Consider the following 25,202-nt stretch of genomic DNA (forward strand, 5'->3'; position numbering starts at 1 on the left):
CTTTAAATCTCTGTATTTCAATTAAATAGCAAGCAGGGTATGATTATAGAAAATTCATAGCTGGGTGATGCCAGTGAAAAAAAACTTCTTTCTTAATACATTTTATGTAAGTAGAATCCACATTGCCGCATCAGATTTTTACAACTCTGTGTGTAACATCTTTTTTGCAGAACTTGTCATGAAAGTGATTAGGTTTTGTTTGTTTGGAGCATTTCTACTTCTAATTCTGTTGGTGTTCTGATACACTTAATTGTCTTTAGCTACAAGATATGCACTGTGTTTCTTACTAGGTTTTCAAAGTACCTTCATATGAAGGCCCCTTTATTGGGTGTTCTTTCATGGTTCTGGAAGGCATAATTATCTTGTGCCACAAATGTTTCCAAGATCACTGTGGTTTTCATAGGAAAAGATGCGATCACAGATCTCAGGATTAGTCTTCTTTGGGAAGTCATGGTTGGACAGATTTAGTCAACAGGTCTACATTTCTCTGAAAGATCTCTGTGTTTCTGAGAGATAAATTGCATAAATCAGTGCCTTCCCCCCAAAAAATCAGTGGTTAGAATTCAGCCTGCCCCGGGTCTGTGACTGCTTCTAGGGCAGAAAAGAAACACTTTATAGACAGAAAATATAGGCAGTCATTTGATCTTTTATTTAATAAGAAGGTAGGTAAGAGAAAAGCACCTGTGGGTAGCATAGTTTCTTCAGGCTCACAAAAATTGGTACTTTCTGTGTTTTGGCAGCATTTTTGTCTATTTTAGTTTTCCATCTCTTGCCTTGTTTTCATCCAAGATACCATGCCTTTTTCTGTGGCGTAAACCGAAGAATGAGCTTTTCTGTATTAATACAATTGCAAATGAAGCTGGTATAGTAGTGTTAGCCAATTTATTTCCATCAGTGGAATTAATATATGTAGCTTCACAGAACTGATAAGAATCTGGAGAGCAGTTCTTCCAAAGAGTGTACAAAAATGTCGATTCTGTGTTGGCTTTTAGGTCCAAAGTCTTTGTTGAAATGACCAGTCCATTCCCGTGCAAATCTGTATTTTGTCATTCTCTAGCTGTGCCCAAAAGATTGCTAGGGATTGGAAATGCTGTGATAGATTCTGTTAGTACCACAAAATCTGCAATCACCCAAGTCGATTCCCCAGTCCTTTTTCACAGATGGCACTACTAATCCAGCAGACGGGAGCAGCTCTTCTTTATACCCAACCTGAACAAGCCATCAGCTAGAAATGAGACACGAAGGGGTTGGAATCCTGTTATAGTTCCTGCTTTGCCATCCATTAATGAGCTCAGAGAGTCGTTTATAATGTTGTCCTTACTTGCCTGTGACTCTGACTGCAGTGGAGGTCAGGAGTGAAAGCAGAGAGTGGTGTGGCACGTGGCTGAGCCACAGCGTGACTGCTTGGTGGTGTGTGAAGCTGCCCTGGATGCTGCTGTTGGCAGTGGCCAGGCATTCCTTTATCTGGGAGAAGCAGTGGCACAACTCACCATAATTTGCTATAGCATTAGGGAAGGAATTTTAATAGTGTATTGTTTTTTTAAACAGCTGTTGCTGTGAGAGCTGACTAGCATAGGTAGGATATGAAGTCACTTAAATGCTGTTTGCAGAAATATTGAGGCAATGGTCTTTTTGGAACAGTTGAACTCTCCAGATCATCAGTGCAGTTTGATCTAGCTTGTCAGGGTAAGTAACTGGATCTTGAGCCCCCAGTTTTCTCAGCTCTCAGTGTTGTGTGTCAGACACCTGTGACTTTAAACTACACCAAAGTCTCAAAATTTTTGCATCTGGCTGTTTCTTGGGAGAGGCTCCAAGCTGAGCTGACAAAATCCCAACAATCTGCAGGGCGGAGCGAGAGCCTGACTGTATGAGTTCAAAAGCCCTTGTCAGGAAAGATCTGGGAAAAGGTGTGAAATAGGAGCCCATCCTAGGGATAAACTTTATTATGACCATAATAAAACCATCATTTGCATTGCAAAATGTGGTTTTTTATTTTCACTGTATTTTTGCTTTATATCTACATCATGAGTTGGACACCTTCTTTCAGCATGCTGTGGAATAAATATCACCTCTTTTCCTGCATGCACAACCAGATCCTGCTCTCAGTTAATTTAGTTTTATGCTAATCCCATGAAATTAATTCAAAGTGGTGTGAAATCAGACTTTGAGCCAGTTTTTTGTTGTTGTTGTTTTAATCTGTTGGACATATGCCAGTGTCCCCTGTACTTGTTATTTTTTTATTAAGATTATGATTTTACCTGTTCTTCTTAATTTTTGTCATGTAATTGCTAAATCTCTGTGAACCAGGATGCAAAGGTTTTGCTAATTTAGATTTAACTAGAATATTGAAAAACATGATTGGTTTGAGAGGTGATTTCTGTGGTTGTATGTAGGAAAGTTCAGTTTACACACAAAACACTGTTGGCAGGAATTGAACAGTGACAGTTCTAATGATTCTGTCCCTTTCAATAAGCAAGGTTTTGAACCAAAAGATTAAAAAATATTTTAATATAATAAGCACACTTCATATATCACCATTGACATCCACAGAACAACTGCAGAAATCTATTTATGAAGCATATTAAAAATGTGCATACACAGAGATGCTGACTGTAAAATTGCCAGTAAAGCAAACAGGAGGCGGACAGACTTCAGGAGTTCTAATCTGTGTTTGTCCTCATTCTGTCCACACACTGTTTCACAAATGGAAAGATGACTCTACAAGATTCAAATACATTTATTTCTTTGACTCTTTTCATCAGCATTACAAGCACAACAGCTGGTTGATGTAAAAGACCATGTATAGAACCCCACATAATAAAAAGTAGCTTAAATTCATAAAGTCCTGATTGGACACTCACAAACTCCCACATGAAAGAACCATGTTTGCTGACAGTTTAACTTGAAACAAACTGCAGTTATCCAAATTTCAGGTGAATATTTTGAAAAGAATCATGCATGCATTGTTTACTGAAGTTTTTACATGCTTGCAGAATGATTGCAAAATCACGTTGAACTAGAAACATGTAGAGTCATAGCAATGGGAATTTTCCAATTTATGGATTACTTCTGACAGATTAAGACTGCAAAACATATTGTGATTTCTGTTCTATCTTAAGTGAAAGTTTTCTTTTTATGACTCAGTTAATTGTATTAAAATGTTATCTTAGGGAACTAGATTGTTTCCTCCTGGAGCAACCAAATTCTTGAAGATACAGCAGTATGTGTACTACCTGGAAAGATTTATTTTGAGATGTTAAAGCCAAAAACATGCTAACCTGGAATGTAGCCACAGGAACTGGAGTTTGACTATTAAATAATCAGCAAATGCATATACTAAGGCTCAGAAAATATTTTTACGTGTCATAATGGAATTCATACCCAGTGTATTTCATTAAGAGGGCCCAGCTTTGCTGTGCAAGTTCAGCTCTTAGTTTCAAATCCCCTCTGTCTTGGATAACTTCACTCAATGCAAGGATGTAGTTTTTGTTAAAAATTCTCCCCAATTCTTCCATTTTGTCTACCTTTTACACTGAAGAAAGACTGTTTGGGCTGGGTAGTATTGAAAGAACTGAAAGCCTTCTTGTTGGTAAGTGCAGATAGTTATGACCATACTTCTTACTGAAAGCAGATAGCTGAAACAGTGGGAGCATCCCTCTCAGATACAGAGGTGTGCCAGTCCCTGAAACAGAAGTGTTCTTGGTGGACCAGATTCCAGTGGGTATTGTGTGATGTGCCTGCCAATGAGATAGTAGGAAAATAAAGGCAGCAGGAAAGTCTAAGATACAATGAAAGAAGCACAGATGTCAGAGACTGAAAATAGTTCATACCTCAAACATTAATATAAAGTTTTGCTCATTATAAAGAAGCTACAACCAAAGAAGCTTCTGTGAAGAGTGGGACTTTGAACTGAAAGTCAAACTGCTGATTAGATAAAGGGAAGCCCATTGTTCAATCATCCCGGGCTGAGTTTGGGGTGGAGAGAGAGCGCAGCTCACAGAAGCCAGGTTTACACAGACTGTCCCCCAACCAAGGGGGGAGGAGGAGGTTTTGGGTGCATGGTGCAGCCTCTGGTGAGAGGCACTAAACATCCATCCTCCAACTACACAAACCGGCCCAGCTGTGGAACCCCCAACCCCACAGGGCACATCCACGGGACATTCCCGTGAGAGGCTTGGCCCCACAGGGCTGCACGTGATCCAACAGACCCAGAGTCTGCTGTGAGAGACTGACCCCCACCCCAGGGGGACATGGCCGGACATTGCTACCTGGCTCGAGGGTATATAAACCCATTGGATTCTAAGCTTTTTGGGGGGACCTTCACCACCAAGAAGACCTGCTGGAGAGGATCATCGAGGCACCAGTGGGACCCACAGAGGGGTGATATTCTTTTTATTCTGTCTCTGTCACTCTTCATCCCCCCGCCTATTTTCTATTTCTTTCTTTCTCCTTTTCTCTTTCTCTCACTTTTACTATACAATGAAACCCATATTATTGTCACTGGCATGTGGTCTCATTTGCACCTTAATTCGGGCAGAGGCATTTCTAAGAACCTTAAAACTGGATCATAACAACAGGTTCTGGGGGAAAAATCATGAGAGGAAAAGACCTCATAACTGTCTATAATTTTCTCTCAAGAGGAAGCAGAGGGGCAGGCACTGATCTCTTCTCTGTGGTGACCAGTAACAGGATCCAAGAGAATGGCCTGAAGGTGTGTCAGGGGACGTTTAGGTTGGATACGCAGAAAAGTTTCTTCACCCAGAGGGTGGTTGGACAGGTGAACAGGCTCCCCAGGGCTGTGGTCACAGCACCAGCCTGACAGAGTTCAAGAAGCGTTTGGATGCTGCTCTCGGGCACACGGTGTGGCTCTTGGGGATGGTGCTGTTCAGGGACAAGAGCTGGGCTTGATGATCCTTGTAGGTGCCTTCCAACTCAGCATATTCTGTGATTCTGTGATTTTATGGCAGACGCAGACTGTGAATTTTTGGCTAAAAGGATGCTTACAGCTGGGCTAATGGCATGGTCTTGTGCTTGTGACTTCTGCAGTGCTTAGAGATATCAGACTTTAATTTTAATTGTAGTGGAATGGAATTAGACAAAAGATGGATGGAGTTACTGTGAGTTTCTCTTCTCTTGCTAATTGAAGGACCTTGCAGATTGTGATTTTGGCTGGTGTCTATAATAACATTTCTCAGCAAAAGTCTCAGAGAAATTTCATGTTTTGCAGTGAAGCTCACCTGGCAGCTTACAGGTGAAGAAATGCTTTTGTCATAGGCTGTAAATGGGAAAAATAGGTGAAACACAGATGAGAGCCTGAGGTAGGACCCGTAGCTGCTTAGGCTGCCACCCTCACTACTTCACCATGAACTCTCTCTTGCTTTCCTATAGATATGGTTTCCTATGACATCCATGTATGTCCTCCCTCACTCCAGCACATCTGCTTTCCCCAATCCCTTACTCTCTTTGATCACAAGGGGAATTACCATTGGAGCTGTATGTTTAGCTTAAATAGTAATTAGGAAGCTGTTCTGGGAGGACCAGACTTTGCAGGGAAGAGCAGCAAGAGCCACTGCTTCTTCATGGACAGTGGTTTCCCTGCAGGCATCTGGGTCATAGTTGTAGGGACAAATTGGCAGTATGAAAGGCAATGTGAAAGAGCAGACTGATGAAGAAAGGTGAGCGCAGAGATTGTCTGTCTATCCTTGTCTATGCCATGAAGGACACAATTGCTCTAATGATCCAGACACTGAGAGGGAAAATGGGGGAGGTCTGATTTAAGGTTTTAATGTTATAACCCTGCATTTAGGAAGAACAGTGTCATTTTGGTCTTTCTGCCTCTTGACAGAAGAGAAGAGATCAGAAGAGATCTTTCTGATCTCTTGTCTCCAAAGGAGTTAAAAGTAATCTGGCACGTGCATACTGCAGATTGTCCAGAACACATCTGGTGGTCTCCAGAATCCCAGCACACAGGGATGCTCTTGCTTTCAGAGCCACAAATCTTAGATCCCTTTCATCTTAGTACCAAGCAGAACATTGTAGAAAAATAGTTAAAAGGCAGGAGTGATCAGAGAAAGACAGAAGCAAATGTCATCCTCTTTTTCTCCTCCTAATTTGAAAAAAACTATTTTATTTTATGGTTGTAGATGAAATTTGGAAATCTGACTTGCTTTTCTGTCCACAGCTCCATTCAGGCACACTCACGGTACAGTGCTGGTTTCTTATCTGCAGGTTCTGCTGTAAAATTTCTTCTCTATTTGTTCATAAAAGATTGTCTCCCTACCATTTCTTACCCCTGCACCAGGTATAAGACAGACCCTTAGATGGCATTTCCATGTTTCATTTTATAGGAAGGACCTAAGAGGCACCGATGGAAAAACTGAAAAGGGTTATCTGAAGGATGAGTATAGAGGCAGATGGTATTCAATGTCAGTTAGAAGAACAGTGAGCCTGAAATACTGTTGGGTCAAATAGGCAAAATTAAGATATTTTCTTTAAATAGTACTTTGTCTTGGACATGATTTCTAGTTTCACATTGTAAAACTGAGAACATGTAATCCAGTTAGTGGGTGAACAAAAAAATTAAACCATCATATTTTAATTTGTTTTCTTCTTACAATGTTGAAGAATCAGTCTAACATCCTATGGGATGTAAAAAGCACAAGTGTTCTGTGTGCTTTGATTACATGAATTCTCATAAAATTTTGTAAACCCATAGGTTCAGACTTGTTACAGATATAAATAGTCCAAAAATTTTAAAAGTCTTAGATGTTTGTTAGCTAACAAAACATTGTAAGAGGTACATTTTGATCCTTTACCTATAGCTATTGGAGATGCTGGTCTCAAGATTTGCTTTGTAGCTTATTGAAATGTGCCTCTATGTTGTGCTCAGTAGGAGATGCGAAACCCAAAAGAGCACAGTGAATTGCTAAAGAGAGGGCAGTCATACCCAGTAACTTGCCCCTGAAGAAAGCAGCCCTCTTCATAAGAACAAAGTTCTTTACAAACAGTGTCTCTACTCCTAGTTTACAAATGAGGAAGTGGAGGAACAGAAGGTGACTGCTAGATTTTGCCTTTTACACTGGTGTGAAACTGATACCTGTGGTACTGCAGCCCATAGCAGCCAGCATGCTCCCAGGGATGACAATTTTATGTTTTGAAACATTATTTGAAACATTTGTACCTCATACTACTGTATTGGTGATGCTTTCCTTTAGCCCCACTCGCTTTTTTTTTTTTTTTTTTTTTAGTATGTGAGTGAGACCGTTTTAAATGTTACTACTGTTTCATGGAAAAGGTAGTCCCACAGGATAGTCAAGGCTTTCCCTTTGATCAGTGTTCTACATTCTATTCTGACTGGGGGAGACATCGTCTTTAAGCAATACTCAGCTAGCTTTCTCAGTATCATTCATTATTTTATATGCCCCTCACGTATTTGTTTATATTCTTCTGGCAGTGTCTATCCTGAGAGCTAGATCAGGCCTTCCTACCAGCTGGCAGTAAAGTCAGCAGAGTAACAAAGAAGTCACCTGGAGGGGAAAGGCAGCCATGAAATAAGCTGAGAGAAGTGAACAGATCTTGGTGGAACAGGGAGATGACGGGGGCAGCTGAGGATGTGCTGATTCAGCATTTCCACCCTATGGGCTGTGAAGGCTCATTTCTTCTCTGCAACTGGAGCTGTCCTTCAGGATCTCCAGGGTGCTGGAGGTGGGAAGGCAGTGAAACTGCAGCCTTTTTGCCCTTGTGATGAATCCTCTGCAGTATACAGCCAACTGACTGCAGTGAAATTTATTCAGGAGCTGCAAATCAGCATAGCAACAGCTGGAGTTGAGATCTGTGAAACGTCTTCCCCTCTGGGAATTATGGTGACCTCTTCTAAGGCAAACTCTGAAACCTCCATAATCTGTAGCAGATCCTTTGTGTATTTAGGCAAGCAGATGTACCAGGAAATACTTTTTTTGCCGGCTTCTTGCTAAGTCACTCATGTTTGATTGAGTTGTAAGAAATGAAGAGCAAGTGTCTCCTGTCAGCAGTCTCTATGGTGTAGCTGCAGTTCAGATTAAAGCCTTCCTAGTCCCCTCCTTACAATTTGCTTCTTGTTTCGTGGGTATTTTACTTCCAGAATTTCTTAAGTTTCAAGAACTTATACTTGGAACACTTACTAATGCTTTCTCATGTAACGTTGATGAAGTAGCAGCATATAAAAGACCTTAAATCCACGTATTTTAAAGTTAGCCACATAAATCCTTAGTGAAGTACTTAAACTGTCACTTGTGAACACCTGTTTTGTGCATGTATATATTACAACTACTAACTATCTAGGTTTCAATTTTTTATTTTTATATATATTTTTTTAAGTATTCTTTTGCCCTCCTGAAAGTTACATAGACATACAGAGCTATGGTGCTAAATTATATGACTCAAAAAATAGCAAGAGGTGACTTCATTGGTAAGTCTTGAAATGAGGATTAGAGGGACAACTTAAAACCGCATAATTACTTTTGACACTAAGGTGATTAAAAACTCCTGAAGTCTTTAAGCTTGAGCTATTACATTGCCACCCTAAGCCAAAGATACCTGACTTTAAGCAAGTTCAGAGAAGGTAAGAGACATAGGGCAGACTCTTCCTTACACATGTTGAATAACTAAATACCATATAGCTGGTTATACAGGCTGACTAGAAGAGCCTTATTTCATACAGTGGGATGCACAGATATCTGGAATTAAATAAGTTGACCTATCTTTAGCATGTGATTTAGCAGCTGATGGCTTACACTATCTATTTGTCACTGCTCAAATCAGCTAGGATGCATCTCTTCTGAACATTTATGAGGATTCACTATGTGTATGCACATTGGGTAATTGTATGAATAGACTGGCATAAAAGAGACAACTGATCTGAATTAACAAAGCCATTTTGCTTTTTCCAGAGCTACAGCTTTCACACTAGGTGCCTGTAAACAAGCAGTTATAAATGGAGCCAGATATTCCATTTTGGTGGTCCAGCTTAATGTCTTTGGATGTTCAACCTCTAATTTAATAAATTCTTCATTTTGATGAGTAAAGCAATTTTACAACCTCAATTTCATTTTGGATGTGGTTGTTTTGAATCATATTTACTTTCTTCAGCAATACAGAAATCTGCTTCATTAGGTAAAACTCCCTGTTTTATTTTACTTTTAAGAAAGAGAAAGGGGAAAAGAAGAAAGAAGGCAAAGTGAAAGAGAACTTTAGTGTATTTTTCTAAAGTGTGCTTACTAAAGCTTTTTCTTCCTCTGTTTTAAATAAGATCCAAGGTGTTACACAGTGTTAGTTCACAGTCTGGATTCAGATACTGACATCTAAGCAGTAATATAGAAGTTGAAATCCGTACCATCAGTTTAATATAGCTTAAATACAGAAGTGTTCCCTTACTTACAGCCTTTCTACAGAAATAATCTAGAGAGTGGGGTAGTGAGGTACATTTCCTTCAGTTATAAAGTGGTACTGGCCCCACTGCAGCACCTGACACAGGTTCTGCAGGTGGTGATGGTCAACTTTTTATTTCCATGGATACTAGAATTTTAGTTTAAGTATATTGAGACCACTAGGATTTGATCTTTCCAACCATCAAGTAGGCAAAAGTTTGGCTTGTTTTGGAATATTCACAGAAAGGAGCTCTAAAGGATTCTAATTCGGTAAAATTCAAAGATGTATCTATTAAGAGAACAAGATAAAATAATACCTTCGTTTTTTGGTTTCTTTACTAAGCTCATTAGGCCTATTTCTGAAATCTGCCTAGCTGAACTTGTTGCTTGGATTTTAGTTAAGTCTTAACCTGACTTACCATATAATTTCAAACAAATGCAGAACAGTTCTATTCCAAGGGCATTGCTAGCCCTCCTTAGGATACTGGTTTTTAGAAATTAACGGAACTGTCTTAGGTTAACTGGATTGACTTCAGTGGCTGCCTTTGAAATCTATCTCATTTTTCTGCAGTTCAGTCTAACAAAAAACCCTACAGACCTTAAGTGGAAGATTAGAGAATCCTAAAAAAGTGCTCCAAGAAAACTTACCATCTGTAATTTGTCTGAGGACTGACAAGTGATGACTCAACTGCCAGCTGTAAAGTTGTAGTGTCCAGATGCCACTTTTTAAAACAGGCATAAGAGGGAGAAGCAGAAGTCCTGCACTAGAAAGCATCTTGAGACAATTATGCAAATTCCTGTCTGGGCTCATATAATACAATAATTGGAGACACCATATTGCTTTCAGCACCACACTGCCCACCAACAAACATCATGAAATGCCATTATTCCCATAAAAGCTGATTGATTGATTGATTGATTTTTAACAGCTTTTCCTTACTATATTTGGAAAATATTTATCAAGCAGAAAAGAGATGTGAACCCACACTGCAGAAAGGGTGTTGAAATCCCATTACTTTTTACCTGCTCTTGTTCGACACTCCGCTTTTCTCATGTTAGGAGAAGAGAATGGGCAGTCCAGTTCACTGTTTCTGGCTATTGAACCTTTAACACGGAAACTTCAACTAGAGCAACAGCTGCTCAAGCTGCAGACAGTTTTGTTACTAGGCATCCCCCCAACAGGGATATTCTGTGTCAAATACCTAGAGGTTTTTATAGATTCTGCTCCTCCTTTGGCTGTCATGATGGCCTTTATGTCAAAGGAAAGCATTGGGAGACTCACCAGTTACTTAGTGAGCTGTCACCTCTTGCATGAATTACTCAGAACCCTGTTTTTCAACAATGTATGTTCTCAAACAAGGCAAAGAAGTTGTCCCGTCCAATCACTGATGGACTTAGGGCATTGAGGAAAAGAGATGTGTGAAAAGGATACCAGAGATCATTTCTCCATAGCAAGTAGGCATTTTTTATGTATTCTTCCTGAAATAAAATGTTTTAAGACTTTTTAGCTCATCTGAAGCAAGCTTGAATACATGATCATCGATAATGGCAGGAGGATGAACAAATTCTTATTGCCTGCCGTGTGGTACAGGGGAGCCAACAAATACCCCATTGAATTATCTAAAAAAAATTAGGGATCTGTCTAATGATTAATCATTTTATAATTCTGATAAAAACATTATAATGGATTGTGCCCCAAATACTTTTGAATAAGAAGGTATGCTAGAATGTGTTTTTTTCACTTTGCAGAATCATAATAAATTCATGGTTTTAAAGAAATTATAGCATAAAATTACAAAAGGTAATTTTTACTAGTAAAGCCTTCGGAAATATATGTACTGTATAAGACATGGAACCTTCATCTCTTTCTGATCCTGAGGGAACTAACATGCAACAGTTGCCACGATGTAAAAACAAACCTGTCTTTACAGAAAACGTGTATTTTCTTTAAAAAAATCGTTGTTAAGTGTGTCCACAAATGAAGTATTTGCTCCCACTGCAAAAAACACCACAAAACGGACCAGTTTTAAGTGTTGTCCCAAATTAAAAGACTGCATAAAATGCCTACATACTAAATGTTCCTGCAAGGGAAAATGATACTTTAAGATACTTTCCCATGCAGTGTATGATACCAAAATTAAATAGCAAAGACCATGAAAATGCAAAACTCGCCGTGAACAATAGGAAAATAGTTTAATTTTCCATCCTGGTGTGGACAAAATGCCATCAAATACTGTAAACAGCAACACAACTGAATTTTCCACTGCCGTAGTTTAAAACACTATTTTAAACTGGTTTTATTGTTACTCCAGGTTATAATCCAGGAATTATAAGTATTTAATATCACCAAAATGTCAAACAATTGTTTACATTCCTGTTTTTGAAATTGTCCTGAATGTTTCTGCTATAAAATAACTAGACTGGCAAGTCAAACTCAGAAACAATTACATGGCTAATCATGTGTGGAAAAAATGATTAAAAAAATCTATTTCATGGTGTATACCCCAGTTTGTATTGGCAAATAATTGAATTATTTCTCACTTTTGTTTCCTTAATGTATATGGAAAATGTGTTTCATTATTCTTTCTCTTTATTATTTATGTAATTATAGCATATAATTTAACTAGTACAAGATCTTGTACTAGTTAAATTATATGGTACAAATTATCAACTAGTTGTTTTTATACATTCATTCAGCTTCATCCCATTCCCTTTCAAATAAATGAGAAGTGTCTCCTTCAACATGAAATTTTGAAAGGTGATAGTCTTCAGACCATTGTCAGGTAGAAAGTACAATTTACTCAGTTTCGTCAATTATATGTTCTCATATCTTTCAATATTAAAAATAAAAAATAGATTCCCTATCTTCAGAAAATCAAAGTTCCAAATAGTGATTTTTTTTTAAACTTTCATTAAAGTTCCAGGTCTGCACGTTCATCCGAGTACCACAGACTTTACTTCTGTAACTATAGCCGCTGATCCTTAGGACTCAACTATCCTAAACTGCTTTTTCCTGAGACAATAAAAGCTTTTCCCAGCTTGTCCTTTTTTCTTTCCTGAAAATTTTGCTGTGAGATGGATTTTTTTTTCCATGAAGGTCCCTTGAAATACTAATACATAAATTTTGGATTTGCTGATTTGTATCTGAAAGACATATGAATATTTATAATATATAACCGTATATGCATACACTTCAGACCAGCATTTTCTAAGATGCATCTACTTTTTAAATGACATTTTAGAACACAGATTTTGTATTTTCTTTTTGTTTCCTTTTCTTTTTACTCCTTTAAAGGTTCTATCTGTGGTAGTTTTCCCTGATAGAGCATAGAACTTTTTTTTCTATTGTTTTCTCACACAAGGGCAGATTTATTTTAGAGGTGACAGGTAGTTCCTTTATCAGAACAAAGATGTTTTTGTGGTGTGATTATCTTTACTTTGAGTCAAAATTCACAACTGTAGCAGTACATTTTTGACAAGGAGTTTAGTTCTGGTTATTCTTGTATTTTTTACGGAACATAAAGGATTTGCTCTGTCATCAGTGTTTGGTCATAGCTGGTTGCCTTCCACTTAACCTTCAAGGTTAATTAACCCAAAAGGCATGTCCAAAAAATTACTGTTGATGTGTGTCCAAAAATGGGTTTCACTGAATGGAGAGATTGATCCATGGAACAGTTGTAATGTAATTTGTTTTCTGTGTATCAGATATCACTAAGGAAGAGTCCTTGAGATGGAGAAAATAGTTTAAGACCCATTCCGAGTCTCATTTTCCTTCATGACAGGGTGGTGTGTGCCATGCTGCTTGCCCTTAATCAGAGCTGCCAGTTTGGGCTAAATTGTAATTTGCAGGGAGTGGTTAAACTGAAACGTGGTTTTTCATTTCCTTGCCTAGTCTCTTCCTGCAAAATACCAAGGTTACTCCTTTTTAGGCTTTTTGTGGAACAGTTGGTCAATCCTGAGTTTCTTGTTGCCTTTAGTCTTCTATCCTCATTCTCTCAAACTGGTTGATGTACAGGGAGTTTGCCTCCCTGGGTAATTTGCATGAAGTGAACATTGTGATCTGCAGCCCAGCTGCTGTGCCAGGCCCTGAAATGACAACAGTTCCTGTCCAAGAAACTGACAAGAGCAAAAGACGCTTGCACATTGCACTGTGAATTTACTCTGATTTACTTGATCGGTAGGATGCTTTGAGTGGTTCAAAAATCTATCACAACAGAATTCATAGGATCAGACGTGTGATGTTCTACTGCCTTTCCATTCCCTGTGTGCTCCATCTGACACTTCTTTTTGTTCTTTTTCCCATTCATGCAGTCACCTAATGCTGGAGACAAGGATGACCAAATGTTGACGGTAGGCAGCAATTACACATCTGAGCATTTGTTTCTCAGGAGGGTGGTGAGGCAAGCCTTGCTTTGGTTTGGCATGCATCAACATTCTTCTAAATTGCTGGGATTTCTTTCTCCTCCTATACCGTAATAGAGTTTAAATAATTTTTTTCCAAAGATAAAGCAGTGAACTGATTTTCTTTATTGGTTTCAATAATTTCTCATTTTGTATGTGTCTGACACCAAAGGTTAATCCGTGTATTATAGCCAAGTATTATTTTCTTCAGTGTTGGTTTTTTCCCTCTAATTGGATTTCAGGGTCTTAGTAGTCTGTTGGCTCTCACTATCCTTTTTATTGAAACAAACAAACAGCCACAAAACAGTCTTACTCTATGAGATATATACAATGCATCGATTATTGTACTAGACAATTGCATGGGGAACAGAACCTCAGAGTATGTTTTATATTTCATTAAAAGTGTGCAAAAGGTGCTTGTGCACTAGATCCATTGCTGTAGATGTCTGTACTGCCTTACCACACTCAATGTCTTTTTGCCATGAGACTTTAATGGATTGAACCAAAGCGAGGAGCATGTTTCACTCTGATGAGTGCCATTAAAAAAGAGTACTTTCTGTGCTTTTTCTCCATAGTTTTGATCATATGCATGTTTACAGTGTACCAAAGTAGTAAAAATTATAACTTACTTCAGGGATTCAAACAAAAGGTTCTACAAAAAACCAAAATTATTAATTCTTCCTGATGTTAGTATGAGGTTTTAATTTTCTTAACACTTTATGAGTTTTCAGAAAGAAGGATTCTTTTTTCCCTGTTTTTCTCTTGAGTCCTGGGAGACTAATGGCTGTTCTGATGATGTGTGCCCTCCAGAGAAATTGTCTATGCTTATGGCAATGGTGGATACTGTCTGTAGTTTAATATAGTCTGCTGTAGGCGATGGTTCAAAATGTTTCATTGTGCAGTGAGATGTGAGATTAATTCATACTGTTTCAGACATCTTTCCAGACAAAAGACAAAAACCCCTAAATTCCTCACCATATTTTTTACCCTAGACCAAGCCACGTCTCCAGCGGGGAGGAAGCTCTGCATCTCTCCACAACAGTCTAATGAGGAACAGCATCTTCCAGCTCATGATTCACACACTTGATCCACTTGCTGAAGGTATGCCTATTAATTTGGTTTTTTTACTTTCCTGATGCAAAAGCAAACAAAATCTTTATTTTTCCTTTCTCCACTTGAAACTGTTTTTTGCAGTTCTCTTGCTTTCATCAGTCTTCTCTGAATGTGTCTGGGTTTTCTGAGAGAGTTCTTCACTTTTATAGTGATACACATACTCCCACCAAGACTTTCAACTTAGGAAGTGTGTTCATTGCAGTGAAACTAGAACTGATCATTTGGTCGATGCATATTATAACTACTGATTCTCCTCTCTTCTGGCTTCAGCAGCAATGTAAAAGTTACAAAAACTCTATCATCCTGTACTTTCATAAAGATTTTTGTTTGTTTTCCTCCCTGGTTTTGATTATATTTTTTAAAAATGTCAAAATGGTGGATAATTTGTCATGTGGACTGTAGAAAAGAATGAGATTCTGTTGATTTGACTTCAGGTGGTTTAACACTGACATTAATAAAAATGCAGCAAATATACCTCTGTGTTACATGTATGTAAATGGTTCACTTGCTTTATCCAAGTGTGGTGTGATTTGGCTTTGTGACTGTGGGGTGATCTGACTCTCATATTCTAGTAGAAGAACAACAAAAATTCAGGGCCGTGTGTTATTTGGTGTCTGTGTGTCTGTAGGACTTCTCTTGCTGCAGTAATAGATGTCTTGAGAAACAGCACTTGTGAAGGAATAGGGAAGGACTAAAGAGACCTAAAATATCACTGACAGACCTTTCAAACTTCAGTGACCAAAAGCTATATATAGCACTTCACATGAGCATACATGACAGATTGAAGACTACAAGAAAGCTAGAATTGTTGACTGGAGTGCAATTTGAACCTAGTGGAAATTGAGAATAAGATCATCTCTCAGGTATTTTTCCACTGCTCAAGCTTATTTCACTTGTTTCCCATACATAGCTTGTTCAGTGTTCAGACCTGTCTACTTTTCTGCTGTAGTAGGCTTGCAGTGTGTAGTGTGATCCAGAGGCTTCCCCCTTCATGACAGTGAAGGGCAACAGGGGTTTAAAATCTGAAATTCATGTTGGGAGAGATAAAAGCCCTACGCTTCTGAAAAATAGGTATTAATTATAATTAAGTTTGTCAAGTAACTCAATCCTGGTTTTCATTATGTCAGTAAAATTATTGAGATCAATGTGGATCGATAGAGATGTTTGCAATGCATAAATATTATTTAAAGTAATCCAGTAACATTTTCTTCAGGATTTCTTTGCACATAATACTTCACTGTTTACAGATTTTTACCTTTGCAAAGTCTTACATTTGTCCTGGAAGTAACAGTATTTTAAAAAATGGGAATATAAATATGTTGTGGCCTTCAAGTAAGTGCAAGACAGTAGCCATTTCATTATCTGGACATTTCATTAAAAATAACAGACTGAGTTAAAATTTGCAAAGGGGAAAAAGAATCACATACATTTACAGTAAACACTGTGTTTTAATGCAAAACTTCCATGAAGAAATGGCCAAAAAACTGCTGGAAAATAGCCTATGTGTATGCAGATATTTACGTTGTTATATATAATGAAGCCAGTATTTCAAGCTTTTGCTGACTTTACAGAATTCAAATTTTAGTTCATGAGAGCATGAAAGTGCAATTCATTCAGTAATTTGTTTTTGTGCATGGAGCTCTGGTTTTAGCTTTTTATAAATAGACCTATGGCTGTAGGAAAAATCTGAAAAAAATGCATCCATGTTTCTGTCACACATTATTAACCTTTTCTGAGGCACCACTTCATTTGTACACAGACTTGGCTTTCAAGATCTTTTGCACTGCAGGCAGTTTGGAGGGCAAACATGAGGAGTATTGGATATCTTCACTGAACACTCATGTTGTTTCCTGAGATTTTAAGCTTTTAAGTGTCCATATTCATTATTCTGTATTCAGCTTGTTCTGTAAACTTCTGTGAAAGAAAAGATGTTTTAGTTTGATGTAAATACTGTGGCTGGTTGAGGTAGGTAATACTAGTTAATAAATTTGGATGTCATTATATTTCAATCTTTCATTCATTTAAAAAGCACGTGAGAAAATGGATGTGGGTACCTACTATATACAGTATTATTTATCCATTTGGATCTGTATGAATTTTACCTACCAAATTCTCACCATGTTTTTGTGTTTTGATCTACATGTTCATAATGACATTGAAGAACCAAATTGGTGCATTATCTTTATTTTAAGAGACTTTTGCCATGCTAGCTAAGTAATTTTTTAAGCTGAAAGCATTTAATTGTTACAAATAGAAAGGAATTTATTAAAAGTGTCTGAGAAATGCAGTCCTTTGCTCTATAAACCCATCATTTGGGGAGATGTAAAGATGTAAAGGATTACCTGTTGCCTTCTCTGGCCTATGTGGCTCTCTCCACTTTACACACCCTTTCCTCTACAAAAAAACCTCAACAGTTTTGAGTTTTGTGTAAGCAAAGAAAATTAGCTCTCTTGCACTCATATAATGAATGACCATGGACCTGGTGCATGACCTGTGAGGCTGAAGGGTTTCATCCAAATCCTTTGATGCAAGTGTGGATCAGACTCAAAGGAATAGCAGAAAGATGTTCTGAGCATTTTTCAGTCTTATTTTAGCCAGCTTAAATTTCCTCATTATTTCTGCCAGATGATGGCTTAGATCATTAGGTCAAAAACATTGCGTCATTTGCTGAATTTGCTAGATTTGCAGAAACAGTTTATGAAAGCATTTAAAAGTGCCACTCTCAAAGGAAAAAATTTGAAAGGTGTCTGTCAAAGCTAACATGTACACAGGAACTCTGGCACCTCCTGCACTTGGGCATACTCCTGACATCTTCCACCTCCTTCTCCTCACATTTCCTTTTCCTGCGTTTCTCTAGCATTTACTTCTTTGCCTTTCTCATATTGGATCTCACTCACCTGTACTCACCTTCTTTCAGCCTTCTCCGATAGGATGGCTTCCTCAGTACCTCCCGTCTTTTTGGACTGCTGGGTCCATGAGTCAAATCACTTCCCAATCAGACACCAGCAACACTGCAGCTGTCACAGCCAAGTGTGCTGTGTTTTCAGTGGCTGGAAAAGCACGGATCAAGTCTGGGAGCTCTGCTTGATTCTTGAGAGCTTCTAGATCAAATATTGCCTTTAGAAGTTACATTTTTAATTTTTGCACTGCAGCTGGGAGATCCAGCTTTTCTTTCTCTTTAAGTCAATAAAAAATTTCACAGTTACATTCCCTTGAATAATTGCAAGGGAAATGGGGGCATCAGAAGACACACTGCACTGTCATTTGGAGTGTGGGTTTTGCAAGGCTGACAGAGAAGAAGTCCCATCTGCATCCTCATGGTAGCAAAAGCAGTGTAGAGTGTATAAACAGGCCGTGTGACTATTGAAGATCAGCTTGACCTACACACCATTGTTACTGCATTAACATTCAATGTATTTATAGAAAACCAGCGCATCAAAGTTACTTCTGAATAATTCATTTGTGAAGTCAGAACCAACCTCTACAGCAATTGAAAGCATCTTAAAAATGCACTTGATTGCAAGTAGGGTAACATGAAATGAGAGAGTAAGATTTACTTTCCACAAGATGTAGATAAACAGAGCAGTCCCAATATACTATTACACACTTGTGAACCTGTCTTTCCTTTTCCCTTTTCACACAAATGTAGTTTTTCATGGCTTGTGCTTGGCTTATGAAAGCCAGCTTGCAAACTCTCCAGAACCAGTAGGCTTGCAAGGTGTTCAGCCCACCTCTGACAGATGAGTAATATCTGAGATCAGTGGGAGCTGCTGGATATTTGGCGCTTTGCACTCAGGCAAGTGTGCAGTCGTGCTGTGGATTTAACAGTCTAGACAATGAAGGCTTCTCCCCTTCAAATCTTTGTCTCAGCATAAAGCTTCTAAGAAGATAAGAGTTCAGCCACTCTATGAGGTGAATGTGTAGGATATTTGTTAATGGGATGTGAACTTTACATTACAGCTGAAAGCTCATCATTCATTAAAAATATAAATATCTATATGATACTAGGTTTTTGTTTGCCTTTTTCTTACTACAGAAATAATGACCTTGATACAGATCATTTCCTGAGGATTAAGATTAATGACTGCCTGTGCATCAGGCTATCATCAACTCTCAGCCAGTCATTAATCCCCAGGAAATCCTATGCCATATTTGCTTCTGCTTAAGTGCTAGTCTGGCAATCCAGCTGAGTAGTCAGCTGGTCTGTTCATAACATTACCGGTATGAATAAGGATGGCATCATCTGACCTGCTGTGTTGGTCAGGCCCCAATCCAAAATCCAAGCAACTTGAACATAAATCATGAAAATCATTGATCATTTGTAGCTGTTTCCTTCTGAGTCCTGTACCTCAGATACCTTTGTCCTAGTTTTGAAAGGGATATTCCTGGGTTATGAAAGTGTAGGTTTTACAAAGATCTCTTTACATTTTTTGACACAAGATGGCTGCTGTTGTGCAGTGGGAGCAGGACAAGAATAAGATGGTAAGTATTTTTTATGAAAGTGTCTGCCATGAATAGTAATCCTACCTTCTCCCTATAAACTGTAGGTTGCTCTAAAGGTGATTCCTTCAGGAGTGTGGAGGGAGCGTTTTCTCTCTGGAGGCTTCTACAGGTACTCTGTTGAACAGGGAATATGCCAGCAGTGAAGGGAGGATTTAGAGCACCAGTGCAATCTGAGGCTACTTTGTTTTTCTTGCACAGCTTTATCAGGGTACAGGCAGAATGAGATCTTTTCATTATCATAGCACCCCTTTTCTGCCTGCTGATAAGGTGCCACAAGCCAGCAAAACATCTCCCACAAGTGAAGATTTAGCTGGTTGCTGACTTTCTTGCTCCTATGTGACAAGGCTATAACTCATATGCAAATGCCATCCTCTGCATGAAAATGAGTGTGATATAAATCTCTGTCATGGCCTAGTCCCCAGTGAGAAGTAGGTATCTTTCGCAATTTTCTCCTATTCCCATCTCGAGTCCTATTTCCAAAATGGAAAACTACAGGATGTACTTCTGCAGAAAATGAATTGTTTATCTTATATGCTGTACTTTTTTTTAAGATATAAATATGGTGCATGTTATTGGTGAGAAAAGTAACCTTCTGTTACATAAAGCTGAGCTTACAATTCTGTCACTTCCTTCACTGAACATGGAAAAATACAGTAATGTCACTGTTCTGACAAAAAGAAATGAAATCTGCATTCATACTTCTCAGGAAAATAAAGAAGAATGTGTTCCTCAGGGTTTTTGACATAGTAGTGAATTATTTATAATTGCTTGCTAGATGCTGTTGTGTTCCTAGGTACTGGTCTTAAGAATTTTCCAACTTTTCCATTCACCTCAAACTGTTCCGCTTCATTTGCTGCTGCTACTTGGGTACTTTTCTTAGATGTCATGAAAACTGTCAGCTCACCCCAAAGACAGCTGACAGAGGTTCGATAACCTTTGCCTGCACCGTCACTCAGCAGGCTCCCAAATTTGGTCTCATTTTGCAAAAAAACTTATGTTCTTACTCTTCCCATGGCCTAGGCGAGCTGCACCATCATGTCTGTGCTCACTGCCATTGGTGCCGTTGGAAACCTTGTTTGCCTGAAGCTGTTTATTTGCTATATCCTCAGAGAAGTAAGGCCAGGCAGCTCAGCTTACACCAACTCATGGGCAATGCTCAGCTCCTGCATTGCTGAAGTAACCTGCGCACTTCCACTTTCCTCAACTCCAGAGCGTGGATCTCAGAAGTCTTTTTCAACCTTAACAATTCTTTGATTCTGTGGTGCTGCAGGACTTGAGTGCACTTCCTAGCACCACACCAGAGAAGAAAGAAATATATTTTCAGAGCTATATAAGCACAAAAGTATTTTATTTAACATGAAGAAATATGCAAATTAGACAAAATTAATAAAAGTAATTATGTATGTTATTAACTACCTCTGCTTTAAATCTGTCATCATTCTTGAGCATCCTTTAGGCATTCTCCTAGGCTTGCAAAGAAGCTGAGCGTCCTTCTTCTTGCACCCTTGTTCTCACCCAGCTTGTCCTTGGTTCCTCTTCTGGCCCATCAAGAAAAAGCAGTTCTCTGAGCACAGTGCTTAGACCATTTTGGCTCTCCTCTCTGCTGAAGACTGAAATGTTTGCAAGGGATTCCTGCCAGAGAGGATGGGGCCTCCCTGCCAGGCTCGCATACATACTAGTAGCTGTTAATTATAGTATAGTGTCTTCTCTTTAACTCCTTCCCATGGTATTTCAGTCTGATATGATGATGGGAAACAAATAAAAAGGACAATTAGGCTAACCTTCAAACTGTAGTGTCAAGTCAGGCAGATACTCATACTCTCTTCATGCATCTAGCTTTCACAAAATTGATGTGGTTTTCTTCATGTAGATTGAAAGGGACTTCTTGCATTACAGAATCCAGCTAGTCTAGTCCCCTGCTCAAGTAGGATCAACTCTAGCAGGTTGATTACGACAGCTTCCAGTCATGAACAAATGGAGACTCCACAGTCTTTTTGGGAGACCCATTTCAGTGTTTGCCCATCATCCCAATAGGTGCTTTTTTTTGTGTCTGGATGGAATTTTCTGGTTTTGAGTTTGTGTGCATTGGCTCTTCCCCTGTCAGTGGGCACTTCTGAGGGAAGTGTTACTCCCTTTTGTTCTTTCTGTCCCATCAGGTGCTTATACACGTGGATAAAATGTCCCTGAACCTTCTTTCCTCCAGGCTGAACAGTCCTAGCTCTCTCAGGCTCTCCTCTTATGAGAGATGCTCCAGTGCCCTCATGATCTTTGTGGCCCAGTGCTGGACTTGTTCTGGTATGTCTACAACTGTCCTGTACTGGTGAGGCCAGGACTAGTCCCAGCACCCAGATATGTCTCATGAGCTCTGGTGGAAGGACAGTATCATGTCCTTGACCTGGTGGCAGTGCTTTCTGTAGTGGAGCACCCTAAGGGTGCTGTTGGTCACCTTTGCTGCAGTGGCACTTTTCTAGCTTTCAGTGGCATGACTCTCTGCACAGTCATTAGCAAGAAGAAAGCATTTTCCTGGGGGAGGTTTCAAACAGCCAAATGAGATAGGTGAAGCAATGAGACACATCATTCTCCAGCAAGGTCTTCTTTCACCTTCCTCTATGTTTCGACTACAGTAGAGACCACCAAAATTGTGTTCCTAATTTAGATATCTGAGATTCCATGATAATGTAGATGAGATGAGTATATTAAAAGTATCTTGGACATCAAACACCCCACACTGCCAGAGTCAGCAACAGTATAGATAGAGTAGTAACCTATATGGGTTATATGCAGCTAAAAGCAGGCCTATTTAAATAGGCAGGGACAGTATTTTAGATAGCTCATTTAATATCTGTCAGAAAGAGAGAGAGAGAGAGAGAGAGAAATTATAGAGCTGTTTCCCCCAGTACTACTTAGGACATCAAAACCAAGAATGGATAGCAGTTGTATTTACAAACTTCCATGTAACACTCAGAAGATATGAATGTCACTGTAACAGCTGTGGAACCTTAGCTGTCTACAAAAATTTCTGATTTTGGCATAGAGAAAAACAGTGTCTTGGGCTAGTGAAGAGAATTCTATTATGAGGTTTTGGTTCAGCAGATTTTTTTATATGTCAATCATAAATATATGTTGACAATGAAAGAAACAGACTTTTGAAGTCTGAATTATTTTACTGAGTGGATCATTTTAGCTTACATACAGGAACCAATTCATTCTTGTCATACTTTGGGCATGTTGGTCTTGCTTTTTCTAGATGAACAGAGGCTGCACTTCCATGACTATAGGGTGAGTGGGCTTGCAACTTTTATCCTACCCACAGACATTAAAAATTGGCTATGTTTTTGTTACACATAACTTTGTGGGCAAAGAAAGCCTTGCAGATTTCTCTCAGAATGGGCAGTTCGATGGGAAAATGTAGCTCTTTGTTATGATGCTCTCCAGCTGTGTAGCAGTAAGTGTCAGATCTGCTTATCTTCAGAGGTTCCCAAAATTCAGAGAGAAGGCACAACTCATTGTTGCATTAGGTTCCTTGAGATTTCTAGTTACATAAAATTGAAGCATAGGTTTCCCTTTAAAATCAGTATTGATCTTTGTGGTTGGAAAAATTTAAATACTAGACATTTTCTGATGCCTTTTTAATTTAGTTTTGAATCTGAAATCTAATCCTTGTGGTTGTTTTGTTGTCAGTTTTCACAACAATTTATTTCTGCATGCCGTGTTTTGTTGTTTTAACTATAACCTATTCAAGCTGTTCACTGCAGGCAGAATTCTTGTTTCTCTTCTCCATAATATTTTCCAGTGATGCCCTGTTCTTCAGATAGCATATTCTTCTTGGGATTCCCTACAGAGAATGCAAGGAAGACATGAATATTTAAACACAAGCATGATCCCAGCGCAGGGTACAGCTGTCCTGACTATGTATTTACATGCATAATGGCTTTAGCTTCATTATAAGTTTCTTCCCAACTCGAAGTTTCTTTGTTAAAAACATGAACAACAAAGAATGTAAACAATTTATAGATCTGTACAGGCCAGGGAATAGTAGTGGCTGTGAGGGACTTTCCATTGAAGCTGAAAATGGGAGATTTCCTTTAGTGCAGTTTGCACATGACAGATGACTTCATCCTCCAGATTGGTTGGATTTTATGACTGGCTAGTGAAAGGAGGGCATGCTGTCCTTCTGTTATTCTCTTAGGATATGCTGGAAAGTAAAACAGCTGAAATTTATTCATTGGAGTTGCAGATTTCCAGTACTCTACAGTGCTTGGCCCAACAGACACTCGAGGAAATCCTGATCCCGCAAGAATCAGTGGTTGAACTCCCAACATCATCAGCATGATGAGGTTTTCACTTCTACACCTTGGAATTCCTATTTCCATGAATATTTGAAAATTGTTTGAAGGTAAATACCATCTTTAAAGGAACTGTGTTTGATCCAGGCTGAGTCAATTCTGTTGTATTGGTTGTCTTTGGTGTTAGTACATTCTAGATAATGTTTGGCTCTTCTTCAAGAGTTTGATGGCAGATGGCACAAAGGTATCTTAAGAGTGAAGAGGAAACAAAGCTCTCATGAACAAACAATTTCATGCTTTAATTTAAGAAAAATAAAATCACCTAAAAATATCAAAATCTGGGCCTGACATACAATAGTAATTTAATTTACTTTCTGCTCCATTGCATATGTCATTGATCATCCCCTTAAAAATATCTGCTCTTCAGCCCATACAGTTAAAACCCTGACAAATTTCCTTTTGTCACCACAAGAAGATTTGTTAGATGATAAGGACTGAAAACACTGCATTTTCACTCTTAATTTTCGATGTTGCACTAAGAGCAAAGTAATAGGTAGATTTAGCTTTTGGATGTTATCATTATCTTAAGCTGCCCAGAACTCTACTGATATAATTGTATAAATTTTTAGTTATATTTCTATTCACACTCCAAGATAAAATTGCAATAAACCAATTACATAAGAGCGGACTACTCTAAAAAAATTATTTTCAGGGCAAAACCACCTAGAGTAAAAAACAGGGCAAGGACACATGAGGAGAGAGAACAGGAATAGAAGGCTTGCAATTTAAAGAGAAGATGAAAGGTGATCACATGTGTTATTAGAGCTCAGATACTCAGTAGTAAATAATTTAGTTACTCCCAATGTACTGCCCAATAGCCAAGTACCTGAAAGACTTCATTTATATTATTTTGTTGATTTGTTTAGGAGTGTTAAAAAAGCAGTACTCGTAGTAATATAAGCAAAAAACATACAATTCTGAAATTCAATGTAATTTTTTTACTGTATTAGTTAGATCCAAAAAGGGTCTTTTTGTATTTTCCACAGAAACAGCTCAGTGGCAAAGCCTCCATTTTTGAAGAACGGGCAGCTGGAAGGCCCACAAGTAAAAATGTAGGGTACAACATCTGATTACCCGGTTGTAGTAGGAGAATAAGTATTTTGCTTTTTAAAAGAATATTTGTTTTCTCTCCTCTGCATTCTGCAATGATATGACATACAAACTCCCACAGCAGTGGCAGTCTATCCCAGATTTGATATAATTACTCAGAAAGAAAGTTAAGAGGTTTCTGAAGCTCATAAATGGTAAGAGTCAGAATAAGATGAGATTCACGGGGAAAAAAAAAATCAAATAATTCTTCCTTTTTAAAATTCCCAGTTCCTGAAAGCCTTCAGTTGGTGGGATTTTTGTGTATTTTGCCTCAAATAGTGTATGTACAAAGGCATTATCTTTTATTAAAGATCTGTTAGAGGTTAGGACTCTAATTTTAAACCTG

At 38.5% G+C, this 25,202-nt stretch overlaps 1 protein-coding gene across 5 annotated transcripts in view; it reads left to right on the forward strand.

Moving 5' to 3' along the window:
• The window catches only part of SLC24A2 (solute carrier family 24 member 2), a 114,961-nt gene that overhangs the window by 43,345 nt on the left and 46,414 nt on the right, over window positions 1–25,202 (forward strand). For 4 of the 5 annotated variants that reach the window (XM_039567191.1, XM_039567193.1, XM_039567194.1 and 1 more), the window contains exons 3-4: window positions 13,716–13,754; window positions 14,798–14,906. In XM_039567191.1, the coding sequence (XP_039423125.1) occupies window positions 13,716–13,754; window positions 14,798–14,906 (148 nt within the window). The remainder of the gene's footprint in view (window positions 1–13,715; window positions 13,755–14,797; window positions 14,907–25,202) is intronic. The other variant, XM_039567195.1, reaches the window with a different exon arrangement.

This window comes from Corvus cornix, chromosome Z, assembly GCF_000738735.6.
Source record: "Corvus cornix cornix isolate S_Up_H32 chromosome Z, ASM73873v5, whole genome shotgun sequence".
Lineage (NCBI taxonomy): Eukaryota > Metazoa > Chordata > Aves > Passeriformes > Corvidae > Corvus > Corvus cornix.